This window comes from Dermacentor variabilis, unplaced genomic scaffold (genome assembly GCF_050947875.1).
Source record: "Dermacentor variabilis isolate Ectoservices unplaced genomic scaffold, ASM5094787v1 scaffold_12, whole genome shotgun sequence".
Lineage (NCBI taxonomy): Eukaryota > Metazoa > Arthropoda > Arachnida > Ixodida > Ixodidae > Dermacentor > Dermacentor variabilis.
In genome coordinates this window covers 14,187,210-14,207,971 of record NW_027460280.1, presented here as the reverse complement: position 1 = coordinate 14,207,971, position 20,762 = coordinate 14,187,210, and the positions used below count along the sequence as shown (strand labels likewise).

The following is a 20,762-nucleotide window of genomic DNA, read 5'->3' as shown; positions in this document are numbered from 1 at the left end:
CGGAAAATCTTATTAACTTTAAAAAAGCAAAATCCGAAGGCAGGAGAACGCGCCGACAGGCCAGAAGAGAGAGTTGGCAGAAGTTTTTATCGGGTATCAACACGTATACAGATGAGGCCAAAGTCTGGAACAAGGTAAATAGCATAAGAGAGCGACAAATATACTCCCTCCCTTTGGTAAACACACAAGGCGATACCCTGCAAGACCAGGCTGATGGTCTGGGTGAACACTTCGAGCGCGTGTCCAGCTCCACTCACTATTCGGCGAACTTTGTTAAATATAAAGCTATAGAAGAACTCAAGTTTCTGAATCGGAAATGCACGCCAAATGATCTTTATAATCGCCCTTTTACCATTGCTGCACTTAAAGCTTCCTTATCAGCATGTCGGAGCTCTGCAGCGGGCCCCGATAGAATCATGTATGATATGATTAAGCACCTACACTCCGACACACAAATCACGCTACTAACACTTCTCAATAATATCTGGGCTGCTGGTTATCTTCCATCAAAATTGAAGGAGGCTATTGTAACCCCTGTTTTAAAGCATGGTAAAGACACTTCATTGCTTACTAGCTACCGACCCATAGCGCTTACGAGCTGCCTCTGTAAGCTCTTTGAAAAAAATGATCAATCGCCGTCTCGTACATCTCCTAGAGTCCAGTAAAATGCTTGACCCATTTCAATGTGGTTTTCGGGAAGGGCGATCTACAGCCGACCATCTTGTGCGCATCGAAGCGAGCATTCGCGATGCCTTCTTGCACAAGCAATCTTTCTTATCTGTATTTCTGGATATGGAAAAAGCGTACGACACAACCTGGCGATCCGGAATCCTGCGCGATCTTTCCGCGCTAAGTATCCGCGGCAATATGTTAAATATTATAGAGAGCTACCTAGGGAACCGTACATTTCGAGTGAAAATTGGTCCTGCACTGTCGCGTAGATTCATACAGGAAACTGGGGTACCCCAGGGTGGCGTACTCAGCTGCACGCTCTTTGTCGTAAAGATGAACACGCTTCGTGCATCTTTACCACCAGCTATTTTCTATTCCGTCTACGTAGACGATATACAAATAGGTTTCAAATCCTGCAACCTCACAGTCTGCGAGAGACAGGTACAGCATGGTTTGAACAAGGTGTCACAGTGGGCAGAGAAAAATGGATTTAAAATCAATCCTCACAAGAGTTCTTGTGTGCTGTTTACAAGAAAGAGAGGCCTGGTTCCGGATCCTTGCTTAGAACTGTGTGGACAACAGATACCTGTAAACAAAGAACACAAATTTCTGGGTGTTATACTTGACAATAGACTCACTTTCATCCCACACATTAAACATCTTAAAGAAAAATGTCTGAAAACAATTAACATAATCAAACTCCTATCGCAGACTACATGGGGTAGTGACAGGAAGTGTTTACTGAACCTATACAAGAGCCTAATTCGGTCACGATTAGATTATGGTGCCGTGATCTATCATTCTGCCGCCCCGAGGGCGCTAAAGATGCTAGACCCTGTTCACCATCTAGGTATCCGTTTAGCCACGGGCGCTTTCAGAACAAGCCCGATTGAAAGCTTATATGCCGAATCGAATGAATGGTCTCTCCACCTACAGAGATCATACATCAGCTTTACATATCTCCTTTAAGTACGCTCTAATCTTGAACATCCATGTTTTGATACCGTTACCGATACGACGTGCGCTACACTTTTCAGTAATCGTCCCTCCATAAGACAGCCTTACTCGCTGCGTGTGAAGTTGCTTAGCGAGGAAATGCATATCCCACTCCTCAAGAATCGCTTAATGCACCTAACCAAGCTCTTACCTCCTTGGGAGTGGCAGGTGATACAATGTGACATATCCTTTATAAAAGTTACAAAGCACGCTCCTGAGGCCGAAATCAGAATGCACTTCCTAGAACTTCAGTACAAACACTCCTGCGCAGAGTTCTACACAGACGCTTCGAAGTCAAATGCCGGGGTATCCTATGCAGCCGTCGGCCCATCCTTCTCGGAATCCGGTGTACTGCATCCGGAAACAAGCATCTTTATGGCAGAGGCCTACGCATTACTCTCTGCTGTGAAGCATATAAGAAGATCAAAACTTCCAAAAGCAGCGATCAACACAGACTAAGCGTCGTGAAGGCCCTAATGTCACTCTACAAACATAAAAATCTCGTATTCAATGAACTGTATTCGGTACTGTGTAAAGCGTACTCATCTAACCAGAATATCATAATATGCTGGGTCCCTGGCCATAGGGGAATCGAAGGTAACGTTCTCGCGGACAAGATGGCCACGTCAATCACATCGCAAGCTGTTAACCCTACCGCTGATGTGCCTGTCGCAGATCTGAGGCCTTTCCTACGAAATAAACTGCGAAATCACTGGCAGTGCACGTGGGACGCGCAAACAAATAACAAACTGCACGTTATAAAGCCCCAGTTAGGTTTTTGGCCTTTCCCAACAAAATCTCGGCGAATAGATGTCCTATTCTGCCGCCTCAGAATAGGACACACATTTGGCACCCATAATTATCTGCTTACTGGAAGTGAACCTCCAACCTGTGGTAGATGCGGGGAGAGGCTGACCGTGCTCCACGTCCTGCTGGAGTGTCGGGAAGCCGAATCTGAAAGAATGAGACATTTTTCTTTAGCATACAGGCAGCACATTCCTCTTCATCCTGTAATGTTCCTCGGTCCAGAACCGTTTTTTAATACAGACACAGTCCTAGGTTTCCTAAGAGATGTGGTCTTACATGTTATTAGTCCCATGCATTCGTAGCGCTTCCTCACTTTAGAGGATGCCGCTGCGATAATTGTTTGCATAGCACATGCCTCCAGGCCCTTGTGTTTCAAGGGCTCTAAGGAGGCAGTAGTGCTCTAGGATTTCTTATAATCAGATATATTTTACCTATCGTATCATTCTTTTTAAATGCATCTAAATGTTCATAGTACAAGTCATACGTCATCGCCATAATTTTATTATTATACAGATTTTATGCACTTTAGAGCGTATATATTAAGGCCCCTTTACAGCCACGTCACACCAATTTCATAGTAATCATAATCACACTGCGAACCCACTACCACAGACATGGCGCTCTTTGGTCATATCTGGCCCTTGCGCCATAAAACCCCATACATCATCATCGCGCTCATACTGACCTCCACACCCAGCGTCGCAGGCACTTGAGCTGCGATGCGCGTGGAACGGGGACACTTTTTGCACTCGTTCCCGGGGAGATGGTGCGGTTGCCTTCAGTGACGGACCCCTGAGAAGCGGTTGGGACTTATCTGACTGGGCTCTCGATCCGTACACTTATGCCATGCGTGCAGCACGCGCTGCCGATTGCCGATGTAAGCAGAATCGTGGTTGTCATGCCGGCCCGAGGATGCCAGAGCAGAGCGTGCCTGCGAGGGAGCAGTCTATAGAGAGGAACAACGGTCAAACGGCGCGAGGCACTGGACGCCAAGCCCGACAAAGGCCGGCTCTCCTCTGTTATCGGTGCAACCAGCCGGGGCACTACGCCCGGGATTGCAGACAGCCTTCGGGAAACGAGCGGGGCCGCCGGTGAGCAACGCTGCATGGCCGGCGGCGGTTACAGAGGCGCGAAGTGAGACACATGAACTCCTTGCCCCGCTGGCTTGTCGTTTCGGACCAGTGCCAGTGCCGCTCATAGAGGTTACAGTCGCCCGGCGCAGGTTTTTTGCGCTGTTAGACACAGGAGCAAGCGCTTCACTATTTGGCGACGAGGTGCGTGAACATCTCCGTCGGAACGCTATCCGACTCAGAGAGCGTAATGTGACCTTCCGACTCGCCAGCGGCACGGCGCACGTGAGCGGTGTTGGTAGGCTTGTGGTGCGGTGGGAGAAACGGCTGAGGCGACAACGCCTCGCTCACCTTCCCGGCCTGTCGGTTCCTATAATTCTTGGTAGATACTATCTCGCCAGGACGAGCATTGTTATTGACGTCTGCAACGGAGGATATGGGGAGCGAGCATGTGGCATCCTGAAACCTTTCGTTCCATTCCAAGAAGCGCCAGAGACAACTTCGTTCGATGATGCTTCGCGCGCAGACCGACCCAACGATTGCCCGAAAAGGTCCTTCAGAACGGTCGCGGCCGGGTCGACCTTCCGTCCGGCCAACCGCGCTGAGAAAAGAGGCGCGGAGGAGAACTGCTCCCCTCCCTGACGGCCCATAACCCCCGCTGCGGTGGCACTGTGTACCGCATTGAGGGGCGAACGAGACAACTTCTGACTGAATATGACGCCGTATTCACAGAGCGGCCTGCTTGCACTGGGCCGATGGGGGCGAATTGCGAAAACACCCGTGTACTTAGGTTTAGGTGCACGTTAAAGAACCCCAGGTGGTCCAAATTTCCTGAGTCCCCCACTACGATGTGCCTCATAATCAGAAAGTGGTTTTGGCACGTAAAACCCCATATCTTTGTTTTGCAATGCGCTATACAAACGCAAAATTGAGACAGGTGACGCCTCTCCTTGGAAGTGCAATCGTCGGCCAGTGAGTTTGGCTAAGAGGAAAGCACTTGACAGTGCTCTGGACAAACTGCTCGGTACAGGCGTTGTTGAAAGGTCGAACAGCCCATGGTGTTTTCCTCTGGCGTTGGTTCCTAAGAAGGATGGGATGGGACCGCCTTTGCGTTGACTATCGCCGCCTGAACGAGGTGACACGCAAGGACGCATATCGGCTTCCTAGCATTCCCTCGATCGTATCCAACGTTGGCGGAGCGAAGTACTTCACTACGCTCGATGCAAGCAGAGGATACTTTCAGGTGGATTTAGATCCCTGTGACAGAGAGAAGACTGCCTTCACTTGTCACAGGGGGCTTTTCCAATTTACACGTATGCCCTTCGGATTGGTCGGTGCGCCTGCGACTTACTAGCGCCTAATGGACCGTGCCTTGGGTGACGCAAGGTGGAACTACGCTCTTGCTTACCTGGACGATGTTGTGGTATACTTGCGTACCTTTGATGAGCACTTACGCCATCTCAGAGACGTGTTGGAGCGTTTGAGGTCTGCGGGGATAACGCTAAACCCGACCAATACCCAGATCGCAGCAACCCGAGTAACGCTACTGGGGTTTAAACTGGATAGCGGACGCCTTCTGCCGTGAAATGACAAGGTTCACGCATTATTGAACTACCCGTCACCGGCAGATATAGGCGCACTGAGACGCTTTTGGGGCTGGTGAACTTCTATCGACAGTTCATCCCAAACTGCGCTGCACTGCAAGCCCCCTTGACTATGTTGAGGAAAGGTGAGCAGTGGAGGTGGGGTCCCGAGCAAGAGGCGGCACTGCGCAACCTCGTAAACGCGCTGGTGGAAACCACGGAGTTAAGCCTACCAGATTTGAACAAAGAATTTGTCATACATACGGACGCCAGTGACCTTGGCCTAGGAGCGGTTTTGCTCCAACAGCACGAAGGTAGCTTGCGCCCGGTAGCATTTGCCAGCCGCTCTTTGACTCCCGCAGAGAAAAATTACTCCGTGACAGAAAAGGAATGTCTGGCGATCATTTTCGCTATCAAAAAGTTTGACTACTATATGGATAGAGTCCCATTCATTATTGAGACCGATCATATGGCACCAACTTGGCTTAGGCGCTTAGGAGAGCCGAGCGGCCGGCTCCCGCGATGGGCACTTCTCCTGCAGCGATACGACTTTACCCCTCGCTATAGGAGAGGAAAGAACAACGTTGTGGCAGACGCACTTTCGCGCGCGCCCGTTGACTGTGAGAACAGCAACATTACTACTCAAGTCACCTCGCCCGAAACTGAGCTTGAGAGCGGACTGACCGCTGCGACGATTGAGGTCGTCAGGAGAGGTAACATTAATGCCCATCGTGATTCCTCAGTGACTCAACCTAAGAGCAGTGCAACTGTTACAAGGCTGGACGGCGCTGGTCCCGAAGGAAGGGCGGACGAACCCCCTTCTCAGGACGAAAGCGTGAACCACTTGGACTGCGTCAGTTCAGTGGGGAGCGTGTTCGGTAGAAAGGAGCTCTTAGAGGCACAACGGGAGGATCCGTTTTGTAAGAAAGTTGTTGACGGACTCCCGGAGCCCGGCGGCGGGGCCGCGGAGCACATGAACGCAGCTGGTATTGCTGTGGGTGCGCAGCGCTCCGAAACAGCTGGTAATGCTGTGAGCGCGTTGGATTCCTACCTGCTAGACTCTGACGGCGTCCTGCTGAGATACATTTCCGTGAAGACGGATACACATGAGTCCTTCATAGCGCTGATTCCACGCACGCTGAGAGGAGCACTTCTACGCTACTTTCACTATACGTGCCTGGCCGGGCATGCGAGTGGCCATAACACTTACCTGAAGTTGCGCCGCTTTGCCAACTGGCCGGGAATGAAGCTGGATGTGATGCGCTACGCCCGCTCTTGCAACGTGTGCCAACGCGTGAAGCCGCGTGGTGGATGACCACCCGGGCTCATGTAGCCGATCAATAGCCGAACACCGTGGCAAATTGCGGCATGTGACGTCATGGAACCTTACCCCAGAACACCCAGCGGTAACCGATTCATTCTCGTAGTCACAGACCATTTCAGCAAGTGGGTGTAACTGTTCCGCCTACGGAAATTGACGGCACGCGTAATCATGGTAAAGCTGATCGCGGTGTTTACACGATTCGGCTATCCTGAGCAGTTGATAACAGACAATGCGTCCTACTTCACTGCCAAACTCTTCGTGGATTCTTGTGCATCTCTCGGCATTAAGCAAAGGAGAACAACCACGTACCATGCCCAGGTGAATCCCACTGACCGTGTGAACCGCAACATCAAGCACATGCTGTTAGGTTCGGCCTGCAGGGGTACTGCTCTGCAAAACTATCTCAGCCCGTTGCAGGTGCTTCGATCGATCCGCGGTAGTGGCGCCCTGCAGAGAACCAGCGAGAACGACAGCGCTAACCAACCATGAACTACCTTTGGAGAACTTGACTACGGCGGTGTTAATCCGCCATGCGCCTCGTTCGGGGAATCGGCTACTACAGGAGAAAGGCAGCTCTGGAATTCAGAGGTGCCGGACAAGGGACAAACTGCGGCCGCGTTGCGAAGGTCGTCTGCCATCGGAGGGGGGGCAGTGAAAGTGCATACGTGTGTGTGTGAGCCCTCCTCCTCTAAAAAGGTGGGTTGTCTACGATGGCGTCGAACGATGACGTCGAACGGAGTGTTTATAAGCAGCTGTTTGTCGCTGCTACAGTGTGCTCGTCGTCGGGCTCTGTGCCCGTCAATGTACTCGTGAGCTGTGTGCTCGTAGACTGTATGTTCGTCTGGCGTGCTCCATTTGGCAGCCACGCTATACAGTTGGATGTAAATACTGTAAATAAACCCTGTACGTCTAGTTCCTCCCAAGTTGCTCTCTACGACCTACAACCCTTACAAATGGTGGCAGCGGCGAGATCGTCCGACAACTCCTACAACTGTATGCCAGCGGTGGAATCTTCCGACAAATCTAACAATGCCCGTTGCATTTGCGGAGACGCACAATGAGTGGGACACTTGTCTTCCTGAAGTTAGATTTGCGATCAGGTCAACAGTGAATCGATCGACTGGCTATACACCCGCCACCCTCAACCTTGGGAGGGAGCTGTTGAATCCGGTAGAACGTACTCTACAGGCACGCAGCAGCACGGAACTGGTTGTTTCGTCGGAACACGCCGATTATGCGACTGGGCTGCGTACGAACGTAACGGAGGCTTTACGAAAAGCGCGACGGAACCTAAGCACTGCACGTGCCGAGCAGAAAGCGCAGTACGACCGCTCTCATCGGGAAGTTCACTACAAAGTGGGCGACCTGGTGTTGAGACGGAATCATGTCCTGAGCGACGCCAGTAAAAAATTCTCAGCTTCTCTGGCGCCGAAATGGACAGGACCGTACCGGGTGCGAGAGACCGTCTTTTCGCTCGTGTACAAGTTGGCGGACTTGAAGTTAAGACGGATCAGCCGAGCGGTGCATGTCTGTGATCTCAAACCCTACTACGACAGAGGGAACGAATGGCCCGAGGAGAACGCTCTCCCGCGCCCGCAAGCAGCGGCATCGGGTGGCACAACTCGACGTTCATGCCCAGTACGGCGTTACAACTTGCGATCTCGGCAGAGCTAACTCTGTCCGGTTTGCGCAGGCTATTTTATTGTGCGCGATATCGGACGGAACGCACCTCCGATGTCTAGCATGCAGGCTTCCAGAGCAAGCACGCGCTTGCTCTTTGGAAGAAGCGAGGGGCTAACCAAATTGTCGCAGCAGCAGATCGCCCGTCAGGAGTCGTGCATCAACAGCCAAGCAGAAAAGACCGTCTCCGCTGTGGGTACGAACGAGCAGGCCGTAAGCAGTCAGCAGCGCCGTTCACGCAGCAGGCGGCGAGAAAAAAGGATGCTCCGGCAGCCAAAACGAGGTCAGAAACGCAGCGAGCGGCTTCCGGTCCGAAATGGTGGCAGCGGCGCAGAATTCGCCGAACTGCGCCGCACAACCCTGCGACCGAGTTGCGAGCCCCGCAACCAAGCACCCAGCTTCAAGGCCGAGCGGAGAACTTAGCCCGCAAGAACAGAGTGGACCTCTGCAGCGCAGCGAGGTGCAAGCCATCGTCAGGGGTGGGTCGGCTTGCATTTGCCGATCTTGCGTGCCAAAACCCGCGGGGGTGCGCCACGACAGATAGAGAGAGCTGTGTCGGGACGAACAGAAAGAAACGCGTTTGACCATACCAGAGGGCAACGACCTCCGGGAACATCAGGAGACAGCTGTCCTGCGCCATCTCGAGGCTGGTTCGGGGATCGCGTCAGCGTAATCGAAGCAGGCAAGAGAAATCCCGGGGCGCTTTCGCCACCACAGACTCGGCGCGTCCGACTAGGCTGTTGACGCCGCCGAGAAGCAGTGTGACCCGGACCCAGCAGCCTTCTTGCCTCCTACTACATCCCCTTACAAACTGTCAAGCTGCTCCGTACCATCATTCAATGTTCCTGCCGGGCTCGCGACTACCCACACGGCGACAATGGCGGTCTGCAGCTAGAGCTACTCCCTCACCAACATGGACTCAAGCCGTGTTGCTGTCGGAGTAGCATGTCCCTCTCGGGAAAGCCTCAGGTGACGGCGGCCACTTAGCGAATAAAGGGTTATCTTAAGGAGGGGGGATGTGGGATCGCACGCGCATCCCGATATCTCCGGAGCGGCCACGCGGTTATCATGCGATAATCACGTGCTCTCTCGCGGAGGGTTGTGGGGAGAGGGTACGTTCGGCGCTGCCGCTGCGTGCAGACAGGACACAAGAGTAGAGAAGTGGACAACACAGGATAACAGGATATTCGGCGTTCGTGCTCCCGCTGCTCTTCGCGCCTGGCCGCGGCGCCCGAGCCAAGGCACCCCGTTCCCTCCTTTCCCTTTCTTGGAACCGGGGAGACTCCTTCCGCCGCTCGGGGAGAAGCGCTATTCCCCCGTTGCATCTTTGTCTTTCGGCTAAGGAGCTTGAGACTGGCCGCATCTCAATTCAGCCACTGAGACCGCCGCACGCAGTCTCCCTGCTGCGCTCAGTCTTCGTGAGCGACCTGACCGCCCCAGGGCCCGAGCGCGGGTCCACTCTGGGTGAGCTGAACTCTTATCAGCCTCTTTTGTTGTTCCAACATTGTGCGGTTTCTTTTGCCTCAGGCGTGCGGAACGCTCCGCCGCTGTGGTTTTGTTTTGTATTGGTGTTTGCTGTTGTTGTCCAGTTGGTACTAGTATGTTAAGGTGAATAAACACCTTAAGTCGAGACTCATACTGTCCCCTTGGCCTGTACCCGCTGTGGTCGCAACTCACTGCGAACCGCAGGTTAGGGGTCACAGCTCTGACTGTTAGGGCGGCTGCAAAAGTGCTAGCGAGCGACTGTCGCTCCGCCGGCGCTGTGCGATCCAGAGAAGGGTCAGGTGCGCACGCGCGAACTTGAGCAATACCCCTATAAACTCTATTCAGCCGGGCTCACTCGGATTCACTCACCAAAATTATACTCAACAGCGCTCGCTCGCTCTCAGACATGAAAATTATACTGTGCCGTGCTCACTCGGAATCAGACTCACCAAATTATACTGAGCACCTCTTACTCGCGCTCAGAATCACAACAGTTTTAATCAGCGTCTGCATTCGCAATCAGATTAAACAAAATTCTACTTAGCCGGTAGCCGGGCTCAGTCAGCCAAAATTCTACTCATCCGGGATCATTCGGACTCAAGCTCACCAATATTCTCCTCAGCCAGGCTCACTCGGACACACACTCACGAAAATTCTGCTCAGCCACTCTCACTCGGACTCAGACTCACCAAGATTATCATCGGCAGCATCACAACTCGCAATCAGCCTAAACAAAATCCTACTCACCCGGGATAACTCGGCCACATGCTCACCAAAATTCTAGTCATTCGTACTCATTCAGACTCAGGCTCACCAAAGTTCTGCTCAGTCATGGTCAGTCGTACACACCAAAATTCTACTCAGCGATGCTCACTCGTACCACTCACCAAAATTCTGATCAGCAGCATCGTTACTCGCAATCAGACTAAACAAAATTCTACTTAACCGGTCTTGCTCGGCCGCAGACTCACCATAATTCAACTCAGCCGAGCTCACTCGGACACAAACTCACCAGAATTATACGCAGCAGCGCTCACTCGCATTCATACACGGAAACTATACTAAGCCGGGCTTACGCACACTCACCATAATTATATTCAGCAGCACTCACTAACACTCGGGCTCCCTAAAATTGTATTTAGCCGAGCTCATTCGGAGTCACGCTCACCAGAATTACACTCAGCCTCGCTCACTCACTCCCTGACTTAGCAAAATTCTAATCAGCATCGTCCTCACTCGCAATCAGACGAAACAAGCTTCTACTTAGCCGGGTTCACGCGGACACAGGCCCAACAGAATTCTACTCACGGATGCTTACGCGGGCACAGACTAACCAAAATTCTTCTCGAGCACGCTCCCTCGGACACACATTCTCCGGAATTAACTCAGTCACGCTCACTCGCAGCAGACGCGAAAATTCTACTGAGCCGGGCTCACTAATTCAGCAGCGCTAACTCGCACTCAGACCCGCTCTTCCGCCGAGCTTACTTTTACTCAGACTCAACAGAATTATACTTAGCAGTGCTCACTCGCACTCAGACAGGAAAATTCCACTCAGCCGTGCTCACTGGGAGCCAAACTCACCAGAATTATACTCAGCCGCGCCAACTCGTACTCAGACACCAAAATCCTACTCAGCTGTGCTTCAAGCTCGCCAGATTATCCTCAGCAGCACTTACTCGCACTCATACATGAAAATCCTGCTCAGCCGGACTCACTCACACTGACCCGAATTATACTCAGCCGCTCTCACTTGCACTCTGACTCACCAAACTTTTATTCAGCGGTGCCTACTCGGACACAGACTCGCCATAACTTTGCTCAGCCTGGTTCACAGGGACTGAGGCTCACCAAAAGTCTACTCCGCTTTGCCCTCACTTGGACTAGGACTTACCAAAATTCTACTGATCCCAGCTCCCTCAGACTACGACTAACCATAATCCTACTCAGCCGGGCTCATTCGCATTCAGTCACCAAAATTGTACGCAGCGGGCTCATTCGGGACTGAGTCCAAGCAATTAGGCGGTTCTTCACGTGTTTATTTTAGGTGCCGATAATTTGAAGCAAAGCTAAATGAAGCCTACAGCTGTTTGCAGAATACGAAAGGGAATGTACCAATATATATTCCCCTTTTCCGTGCTGCACGTTCAACTTACTTTAACAGTTTACTGGTGTTTGTTGCTTGAGGAATATACATGACGAATCTGTTTGGCCAAGTGACACAGGCTGCTCGGCCAAAATTTTTTGTGGAATAGGCCTTTTGGACCGTATGGCTGCAGCCTGAAAGAAGCCGAAGCGTCATTCATTAGTAGTATGGGACATATTGAAGATATCATAATTCCCCGGTAGAAGGTCAAAAATCAAGTGAAATATGTGAGGCTGTGGTGTCGTCCTTATGAAGGTTTGCGAGGTTCTGTTTTATGTACTGACGAAGCGAACAGTTCTCCGTTTGTGCAATTAAACAACGCTAGATAGAGACATGGGGAGGCAGAAGGTGCTTGAATTTTTCTTTTCTAGGCACGCTGAGCTGCGCTGTAGTATCTCAAGTGCACTTTAGGCACTGCAATTGGCGCTGTAAAAACTGCTTAACATTTCAATTCGAAGTTCCAGTGAACTGATGGGCTTAGCCAACAATGAATGCCTAGCCATAACGACAGTCGGTTGCTAACGTTGCTTGAGGGGCGGGCCATATTGTCCGTAAAAGCTACTGAGGGACACCATAAAACATTTCTTCGCTTGCATTTGATTGACTCTCTATCTTAACCACGAAACCTTTCTTTCAGGTGATTGCTACTACAGTATTTTTGAATTAACTATGTAAATACTCTACATGACGTGCCGTCGCGTTAGCAGCCATGAGCAATTCGTTTATGGGGGCCTGTTTCAGAGAGCGGTGAAAGTAGCAGCAAACTTTTTCATACGAAATGCGCGCCTCTTCCTTTTACGCATTAATAAAGTTGCCATATTTGACTAGAACAACTCACCAGAGTGATAAGAATTATGATGGCAGCTTCGCTGGTTAGTGTCTCTCTAGCACGGATAACATGACACCAAATATCAAGATTTTTCTTCCATGTAAATTGCAATGTCTCTCATATCTAAGTACTAACGGAATCTTAAGCGTTTAGCAAAGCATCGTACACAACTTCGCGAGTTGCATTTGCAGACATTTTACGCTAAATTTGTGGACAGACATGGCGCATATATGCATTGCAAAGCCAGTAGACCCCTTCAACGCTACACAGCTTGCGATATTCAAGCCAGAAAGTTTCTCGACTCACGCGATTTTGAAGGAACTGTAGTTCAGGCATGACAGCAGAAAAAACCGACATATCCTTCCATAGGTCGAGCCACCCGTACACCAAGAATACACGAAGGGAACGAGCGTGCGGCGTCCTGGCCGTCACTCGCCGGAGGGCGCGAAGTCCTCGCCGCTAATAGAAGCTGGGAAAGAAAACGTGGCAACCGCAAGGGCGCCGCCATTTTGATACCGTTCATTTTTGTTACACTACAAATATTGAAAATCTTATGCAAAAACAAGCATTTACACGTAGCACGTAGGTATAAAAAATGTGCAAAATTAATTCCGTATATTTTGCAGAAAGATCCCAAGGCTAGTTATAAAATTTTGATGGAGAACTTATGGTGCATGAAACAATGCGTTTGCAGGCACCTGAGCTAGAAAGCTCCACGATACTAATAGAGGCTTGAGGTCGCGTTGATTGCGCGTCTCGTCTGAATCGCATCTCGCCGTCCGCGCCTGCACAGAGTAGCAACACAGCGACGCCCTTGCGGTTACCAATTTTAATGCGTGGGTGCTATGGGAGCTCTTTCCTGTAGAGTTTGTCACTCTAAGCTTGATGTGTATTCTATGCTTGTGTATTGTATGTGTATTCTACGCTTGTGTGTATTGTCCAGCCGCGTGCCTATTGGAGGTCACATGCTCAAACGCATGCTAGGGACTCGTGGCAGATTAGGTCTCGTTTCCTGCTCTACCGCCGTGGTGGCGCATGGCTGTGTGCACGGTAGCCACGCGTTGTATGTTGCATGTAATAATCTGTGACTGTGACGGGTGCAATTGTTGGGCGAGCCGATATGGCTGGTCGCTTCACGTACGCTGTCTGCGGGCATGCGAATTGTCACGAAATTGCGTAATCACACGTAATCACGTAATCTCAAGTGTTGGACAAGCGTTGAAGTGAGAGGCAGCCCAAAAAGTTCGCTCGCCGAGGCCGGCGCTCTTCATTACTTCATTGTTGTGACAACAAGTGTTCGCGGTCATTGAGCGAGATCTTTTCATGTTTGCTTGTGCGCGCGGGATACTGCTTCTTAATTTCATTAGTACGCGAACGTTCCCTGCAATTTATGCCGCCGATGAAACTACGGACCTGACATCGAAGAGCCGTGTAATACTTAGCTATTCGCTGTCTATAGAGAGTTGTACTTTATGGGACGCAAGCGGCTTGCGTACGCAAGAACTAGGGGCGACGGTACTGCCCATGCTCAGAACGCTACGTCTTCTTACGTCCTGGGGTTGTTGGGGCGGCCGAAAACATCACTGCCCCTAGGCGGTCACGTTACCCACGTGACTCTCGCGGTGTACGACAAGCCGCTCATCCCGCCACACAGACGGAGAACACGGCTGCGCCGGCGACGACGCGTGCACGTCTGCATTACACGGGCGACGTGGTAAAGAAGCTGGTCAAAATTTGCAGGAAGCTCTAAATAACCAAAACACAGACTACAACGGATTATGCTGCGCGAGACGCCTAACTACAGTTTAACAAACGTCTGTTTGGATTCCTTCGGGTCGGCCTCAGTCGTAACGTAGGCGCGTAGATAATCTTATATTGTGCCAAGTGTCGACAGACGTCGTTTATTTTTTATTTTATTTATCAATACTGTAGGTCTTCTGCAGACCCATACAGGAAGCGGGCTTTCATCATCATAGGCATGTAATAAGATGCAACAAGTTCTCAAAAAGACAACAGGAAAACATGAGGTAGATCAGAACACTTTTCAACAAGTGCATCAATATTATATTACCTACATGGTTACGCTTCGCGTACACGAAAACAGAAAATCTAGCATTATGTATCGTATGCTATACATGAGAAAAATGTCCACACGAAAATAATACCACACTACAATATACTTTCTGGGGTTTTACAACAGGAAAAGTAATTATACAGGTTCCATTAGCTGTTCCACTAGAGAACAAAACTGATCTAAATTTGGATTATTTACAGCTTCGCTTCATGGCGCATTCCAAGCGTTCACAGCGCGAGGGAAGTAGGAAAACACAAACGTATTGCAATGCGTATTAAATGGCCGGACGCACTTATCGTGGTTTGTCCTACTAGACCGACGGCCAGGCGGATGAATATAGTCGTCTTTTCCGATTTTTATGTGTCCGTTAAAGAGGAGATAAAAAAACTTCATAGATGCAACATGACGCCGGCAGGAAAGAGTTGCCAAATGCGCTTGATTGCGCATGTCCGTTACACTGTCGTGCCAAGAATACTTTGAATAGATAAACCTAAGAGCCCTATTCTGTAATCTTTCAAGTTTATCGCGAAGGTACTTTTGATGAGGGTCCCACACTATGCTTCCGTATTCTAAAATAGGTCGGACCAGAGTTTTATAGGCACTTAATTTTACGGCCTGAGGTGCTTTACTCAGTCTTCTGCGTAGAAACCCTAATTGCTTGAATGCCTTGGCGCATGTATCGGTGATGTGCTTATCCCATTTTAAGTCTTGCGAGAATGTGACACCCAAGTATTGTACTTTGTCGACTTGTGTAATATTCAAGCCTTTAAGATTGTACGTAAATGATAAAGGTCGTTTTTTCTTGGTTAGGCTCATGAACGCTGTTTTAGAGATATTTATTTCCATTCCCCACGTATTGCACCATTGGGCAATGTTTTGTAAAGAAGAATTAAGCTTTAGTTGGTCGTCAGTACTACGAATTGCAGTATAAATGGCACAATCATCTGCGAAAAGTCGCAATGTTACACCTGGTTCTGCGCAAAAAGAGGTGTCATTAACGCATATAAGAAACAATGTTGACTCTAAAACATACCCTTGGGGTACACCGGACAAAACGCTTAGGTAGTCAGAATCTACATTGTCTAAACTTATATACTGGGTACGATTTGTAAGGTAAGCCGAAATCCATCCTATTACTTTGCTATTAATGCCAATCGATTCAAGCTTGGCTATTAATTTAGAATGAGGTACGCGATCGAATGCTTTCGCAAAGTCTATGAGTATTGCGTCAGCTTGAAGTTTAGAATCAATTATGCCAGCGAAGTCATGAGTTATTTCCGCGAGTTTCGTTACCGTGGACAGCCCTCTACGGAAGCCGTGCTGTACAGTATATTCTTAGACTCTGGGCAGTCCACGATGGCTTTGTTGAGGATATGCTCCATCAATTTGCAACAACAAGTAGTTAGTGATATGGGTCGATACGTTTCCACAGAAAGTTTGTTACCACTTTTATGAATTGGGGTTATTCTAGCGCGAAGCCAGTCTGTCGGAACTGCACCATTTTTCAGTGAAAGCGTAAATATGTTATGCAAAAAGGGGGTAAGTTGTTCTGCATAACGCTTGAGAAACGCATTTGAGATTTTATCTGGGCCCGGGGATTTTTTAACATCTAGTTGTAGAAGCAGGTTCAAGATACCTCGTTCGGTTATCTCGATTTCCGGCATAGCCGAGTCACGTTAAACAAGCGGTACTTGGACTGGGCATGCTTGGGTGAATACGGACTGGAAAAAACAATTGAATGAGTTAACTATTGTGTGCGTATTTTCAGTAATGATGCTGTTGATTTCCATCTTACGGATTGGACTGTCCGGCTTAGCAAGGTGACGCCAAAATTTTTTCGGTTGCTTTGTCATGAAATCTATTAAAGTGTGTGAAAAAAAGTTATTTCTTGCTTGCCGTAACAAGCTTTTAAATTCGTGGTAATATTTAGTTACTACTGTTGGATCGCATTTACGCTTCCGGATTCTTTTCAGTCTCCGTTTCATATGAATAATTTCTCGCGTTATCCAAGGATTTCTTCGCCTTGTCCTCTTACGTTTCGTAGATATATAAGTTTTCTCACAGTGAAAAATTGCCGCTTTAAATTTTAGCCATAAGTTCTCGACATCGTCGGAAGGTTCAGCGTAAAAATCGTCTAAGTTCATTTCCAGGTAATCACACACACACACACATATATATCAGGCACGTACGCAGGATTTTTTTTTCGGGGGGGCCAACCCAAGGTAACTGTTTAGGGAGCTTTACTAGCACTAATGTGAATAATGCCCACTATTGACCATAAAGACGCGTATGTCCGCAAAAGAGAATTGAAATAAGGTGTACCTCACAGGTACGCCCGTGAGATACACCACTCCTTTACTTGGCAAACAAGCAAGCACATCAAATGTACTCCCGCATGACAGAAGCGCAGGAACACCGCTGCCAAGAACAAGTAAACAAGTGAAAGTAAAAAATAAAGACTTCTAGTAGTGTTTTCTGAATTAGCCCTGGAAGAATCATAGAGAAATATATATGTTTCCGGAACAATCACAGTTCTTTTGGATCCCTCGCTGACTGCTCTACTAATTAAAGTGTCAAACCCAACCCGTGTTCCTATTTGAGAAGTTGCGTAACGATGCGTGGTCGCCAGTCCTGTAAAACCCCGTAGAGCGCAGCAGGACGGTGAGGTTTCAGACATACTGCGCCCACCGCGGAAGGTTATAAAAACACTCACATTAGCACAGCAGAGAACTGGCTATATATACGTCAGGTGGCTCCACTGATAACTGTGGAAGCGTGATTCAAAACACACGGAATTATCCTCCACTTCCGGCGGCCTTTTCTATACTTCCTTCTTAAATAAAGAGATGTTGATCCATAAATATTTTCACAAACAACAGTTAAATTTATTTATTTTCGCTTTTCCTTCCTGTTTGACTGTTTTCTTGGCTCTCTCCCTTAGTAGATCGCTTAATTTCTCAACTCTTTGCGGCACTTCTTTCCAGTTACGAATTTTTCACGAAAAGTGCTGTACAATTAGGGAAAAGCCAGACGAGGTAACGGGTGACTATCATATTTTTTATCGTTTTACTGGTTATTGCAGGGTCTGATGATGGACGCTGTTTGGCATTATTTTATTTTCCACCTTACCTAACCCATATCGCGGGTATATGCTTCCGAGGATCTGCCAGCGCCGCGGCGAGCCGTCGCTCGAGGAAATAATGAAGCAAAAGGAAAAGTTTAACGCACCTGGCGTTTTCTCCGGCCGCAACTCGTTCCTCGAGCATACAGACTAGATGACTACAAACCGAATCAATTTCCTAGTCCCTGCATCAGTCTAAACAAAAAAGGTTGAACTAACAAAGCAATTGCGATGCGCGTGATCGTTGAATAGATGGTGACAACTGAGCTCATCTCGAGTTAATCGTGAGGGCACCGAATCGATGAGAAAACTGGCCTTCACGCCCCAGGAGATGCCGATAACTACCGCCATCTAAAAGGAGTGAAAAAAATTGACAAGCATTCCACTCTGTCAAGATGAAATGGCAGCGACAGCTCACGACAGTCAAAGCTCTCAAACTACCAAAGTGCTTCACCCACGTATGCGGAGCGCTCAACGCCTGGTTCACCTCCGCTGCGGGTCGGCTCGGCATTGCACTATCGTCGGGCCTACTCGCGGCGGAGATGAAGCAGGCATTGAGCGCTCCGCATACGTGGGTCCATCCAAAGGTACTGCAATGCCGGGCCGACCCGCGTTGGAGGTGAAGCAGGCGTTAAGCACTCCCCATACGTGGGCCGATCCCGGCGATAGTGCAATACTGTGCCCAGCCGCAGTGGAGGTGAAGCAGGCGTTGAGCGCTCCGCATACGTGGGTCCATCCAAAGGTACTGCAATGCCGGGCCGACCCGCGGTGTAGGTGAAGCAGGCGTTAAGCACTCCCCATACGTGGGCCCATCCCGAAGATTTCGAAGGGCAGCTTACAGGTTCCCGAGCCCACAGAGGTATGTGCCATTGAGCTTGGACCCTTTTTTCACTATCACCAGGTTCGGCCCACATGATTTTTACTGTTGACGTATGACGAAAAAATTACGTAATGTTAGTCATATACAGCTCTGGGTATAAAAGGCATCAATATGTTGACTGCCGAATAGATTGATTTGTCAGCGCTTTAGGAATGTGTCTGAGGAGTGGTGGTGTGGGCGGTGAGGGGAGGGGGTATGGGGCCTTATATCGGGAAGGGCGGGGGAAGGCCGGGAAGCCGGGAGCCCCCGGGCCCCCCACCCCTCACGGGTACGTGCCTGATAGATATATATATATATATATATATATATATATATATATATATATATATATATATATATATATATATATATATATATATAAAAACTGAATTAAATAAAACAGTTTATTGTACTTTACTTCAAATGCTTGATTTCCTATTTAAAGAAGTTATAACGCCGCAACGATCAGATGTTGATGGCGCTGCGAGCGCATGTGACCTCACTGCGGCTTGCGTTTGGGACCGCTAACCTATAACGTGTTTCTGCTTGCGTACGCAAACGCACCCAAGCGCTAGGGGCCCCAACGCCTTGCGTCCCGTAAACTAAAACTCTTTAATAGGTTGCCTTCCGAGCGAAACTGCAAGATTTTTAAACAGCTTTCCCCTCATCGCAATGCACTGCATGACGTGCATTATAGTGTTAGAGCTACTTTAGAATAATATAAAGTCGTTAAGCTTGAGAAGTAAGGACAATTAATTCAGTTGATTATTAAACATGGTGCGCCATTGGCTTTTTAATCCTAGAAGAAGTGAAGGAAATCACAGTGGTAAAAGCCGCAAGGGTACTGATTTAAAAACGCTGGCGAACATGGTTAACGCCCCTTTTTTCTTTCTTTTCAGGTTCAACTTTCCTACCATCCAAATGATGGGTGAGGACCTGATATCGGTGCTGGACCACTTGAAGTACGTACAACGTTGAGTTTGCAATTTTGATTCATAAATTCTGGTCTACACATGTACATTTAGTTGTTCCTCTTCACTAATTATTATTTCTGTTGCGTTACCAATTCTATAGACATTCCAGACGAAATTATGCCGCTGCCGTGACGTTCAGTGTGAAGTCCAAAGGGGATAAGATCGCGCCTGGTGCGCCGTTTTATGGATGCGAGGGAAACCGTGCGGTATGAACGAGCCGACAAGGATGGTGCACGCCGTCATCCTGCTTGCCTAAGATTGCTAGTCGATTGATAATCATGCGTGCTAATCCGGGGAGGGATAATTCAGCGCTCGTCCGATTGTGTTCCTTTTAGGTTTCTGTCCTCGCCTTCTTCGCGCTGCTTGAAGTTGTACTCAAGATGGACAAACTCGCCAAAATAAAGTTGTTGCTACTTCGGATTTGTACAGTGTTTGTCCTGTTCGGTTTCTATCGAGTTCCTGTCCTCGCCTTCTTCGCGCTGCTTGAAGTTGTACTCAAGATGGACCAATTTTTCCAAATCAAGTCGTTGCTACTACAGATTTGCACAGCGTTCGTCCTTTGTGTTTCTTTCGAGTTCCTGTCCACACCTTCGCGCTGCTTGAAGTTGTACTCAAGATGGACCAACTCGTCCAAATCAAGTCGTTGCTACTACAGATTTGCACAGCGTTCGTCCTGTTGTGTTTCGTTCGAGTTCCTGTCCTCGCCTTCTTCGCGCTGCTTGAAGTTGTACTCAAGGTGGACCGACTCGTCCAAATCAAGCCGTTGCTACTACAGATTTGCACAGCGTTCGTCCTGTTGTGTTTCTTTTGAGTTCCTGTGCTCGCCTCCTTCGCGCTGCTTGAAGTTGTACTCAAGATAGACAAACTCGCCAAAATCAAGTTGTTGCTACTTCAGATTTGTACAGAGTTTGTCCTGTTGGGTTTCTATCGAGTTCCTGTCCTCGCCTTCTTCGCGCTGCTTGAAGTTGTACTGAAGATGGACCAACTCGTCCAAATCAAGTCGTTGCTACTACAGATTTGCACAGCGTTCGTCCTGTTGTGTTTCTGTTGAGTTCCTGTCCTCGCCTCCTTCGCGCTGCTTGAAGTTGTACTCAAGATGGACAAACTCGCCAAAATGAAGTTGCTGCTACTTCGGATTTGTG

General features: G+C 49.0%; 1 protein-coding gene across 7 annotated transcripts in view; it reads left to right on the top strand.

Moving 5' to 3' along the window:
* Positions 1–20,762, top strand: part of LOC142566053 (uncharacterized protein ZK1073.1) — a 434,522-nt gene that overhangs the window by 303,015 nt on the left and 110,745 nt on the right. For all 7 annotated transcript variants that reach the window (XM_075676780.1, XM_075676778.1, XM_075676779.1 and 4 more), the window contains one exon: positions 19,546–19,608. In XM_075676780.1, coding sequence (XP_075532895.1) covers positions 19,546–19,608 — 63 coding nt within the window. The remainder of the gene's footprint in view (positions 1–19,545; positions 19,609–20,762) is intronic.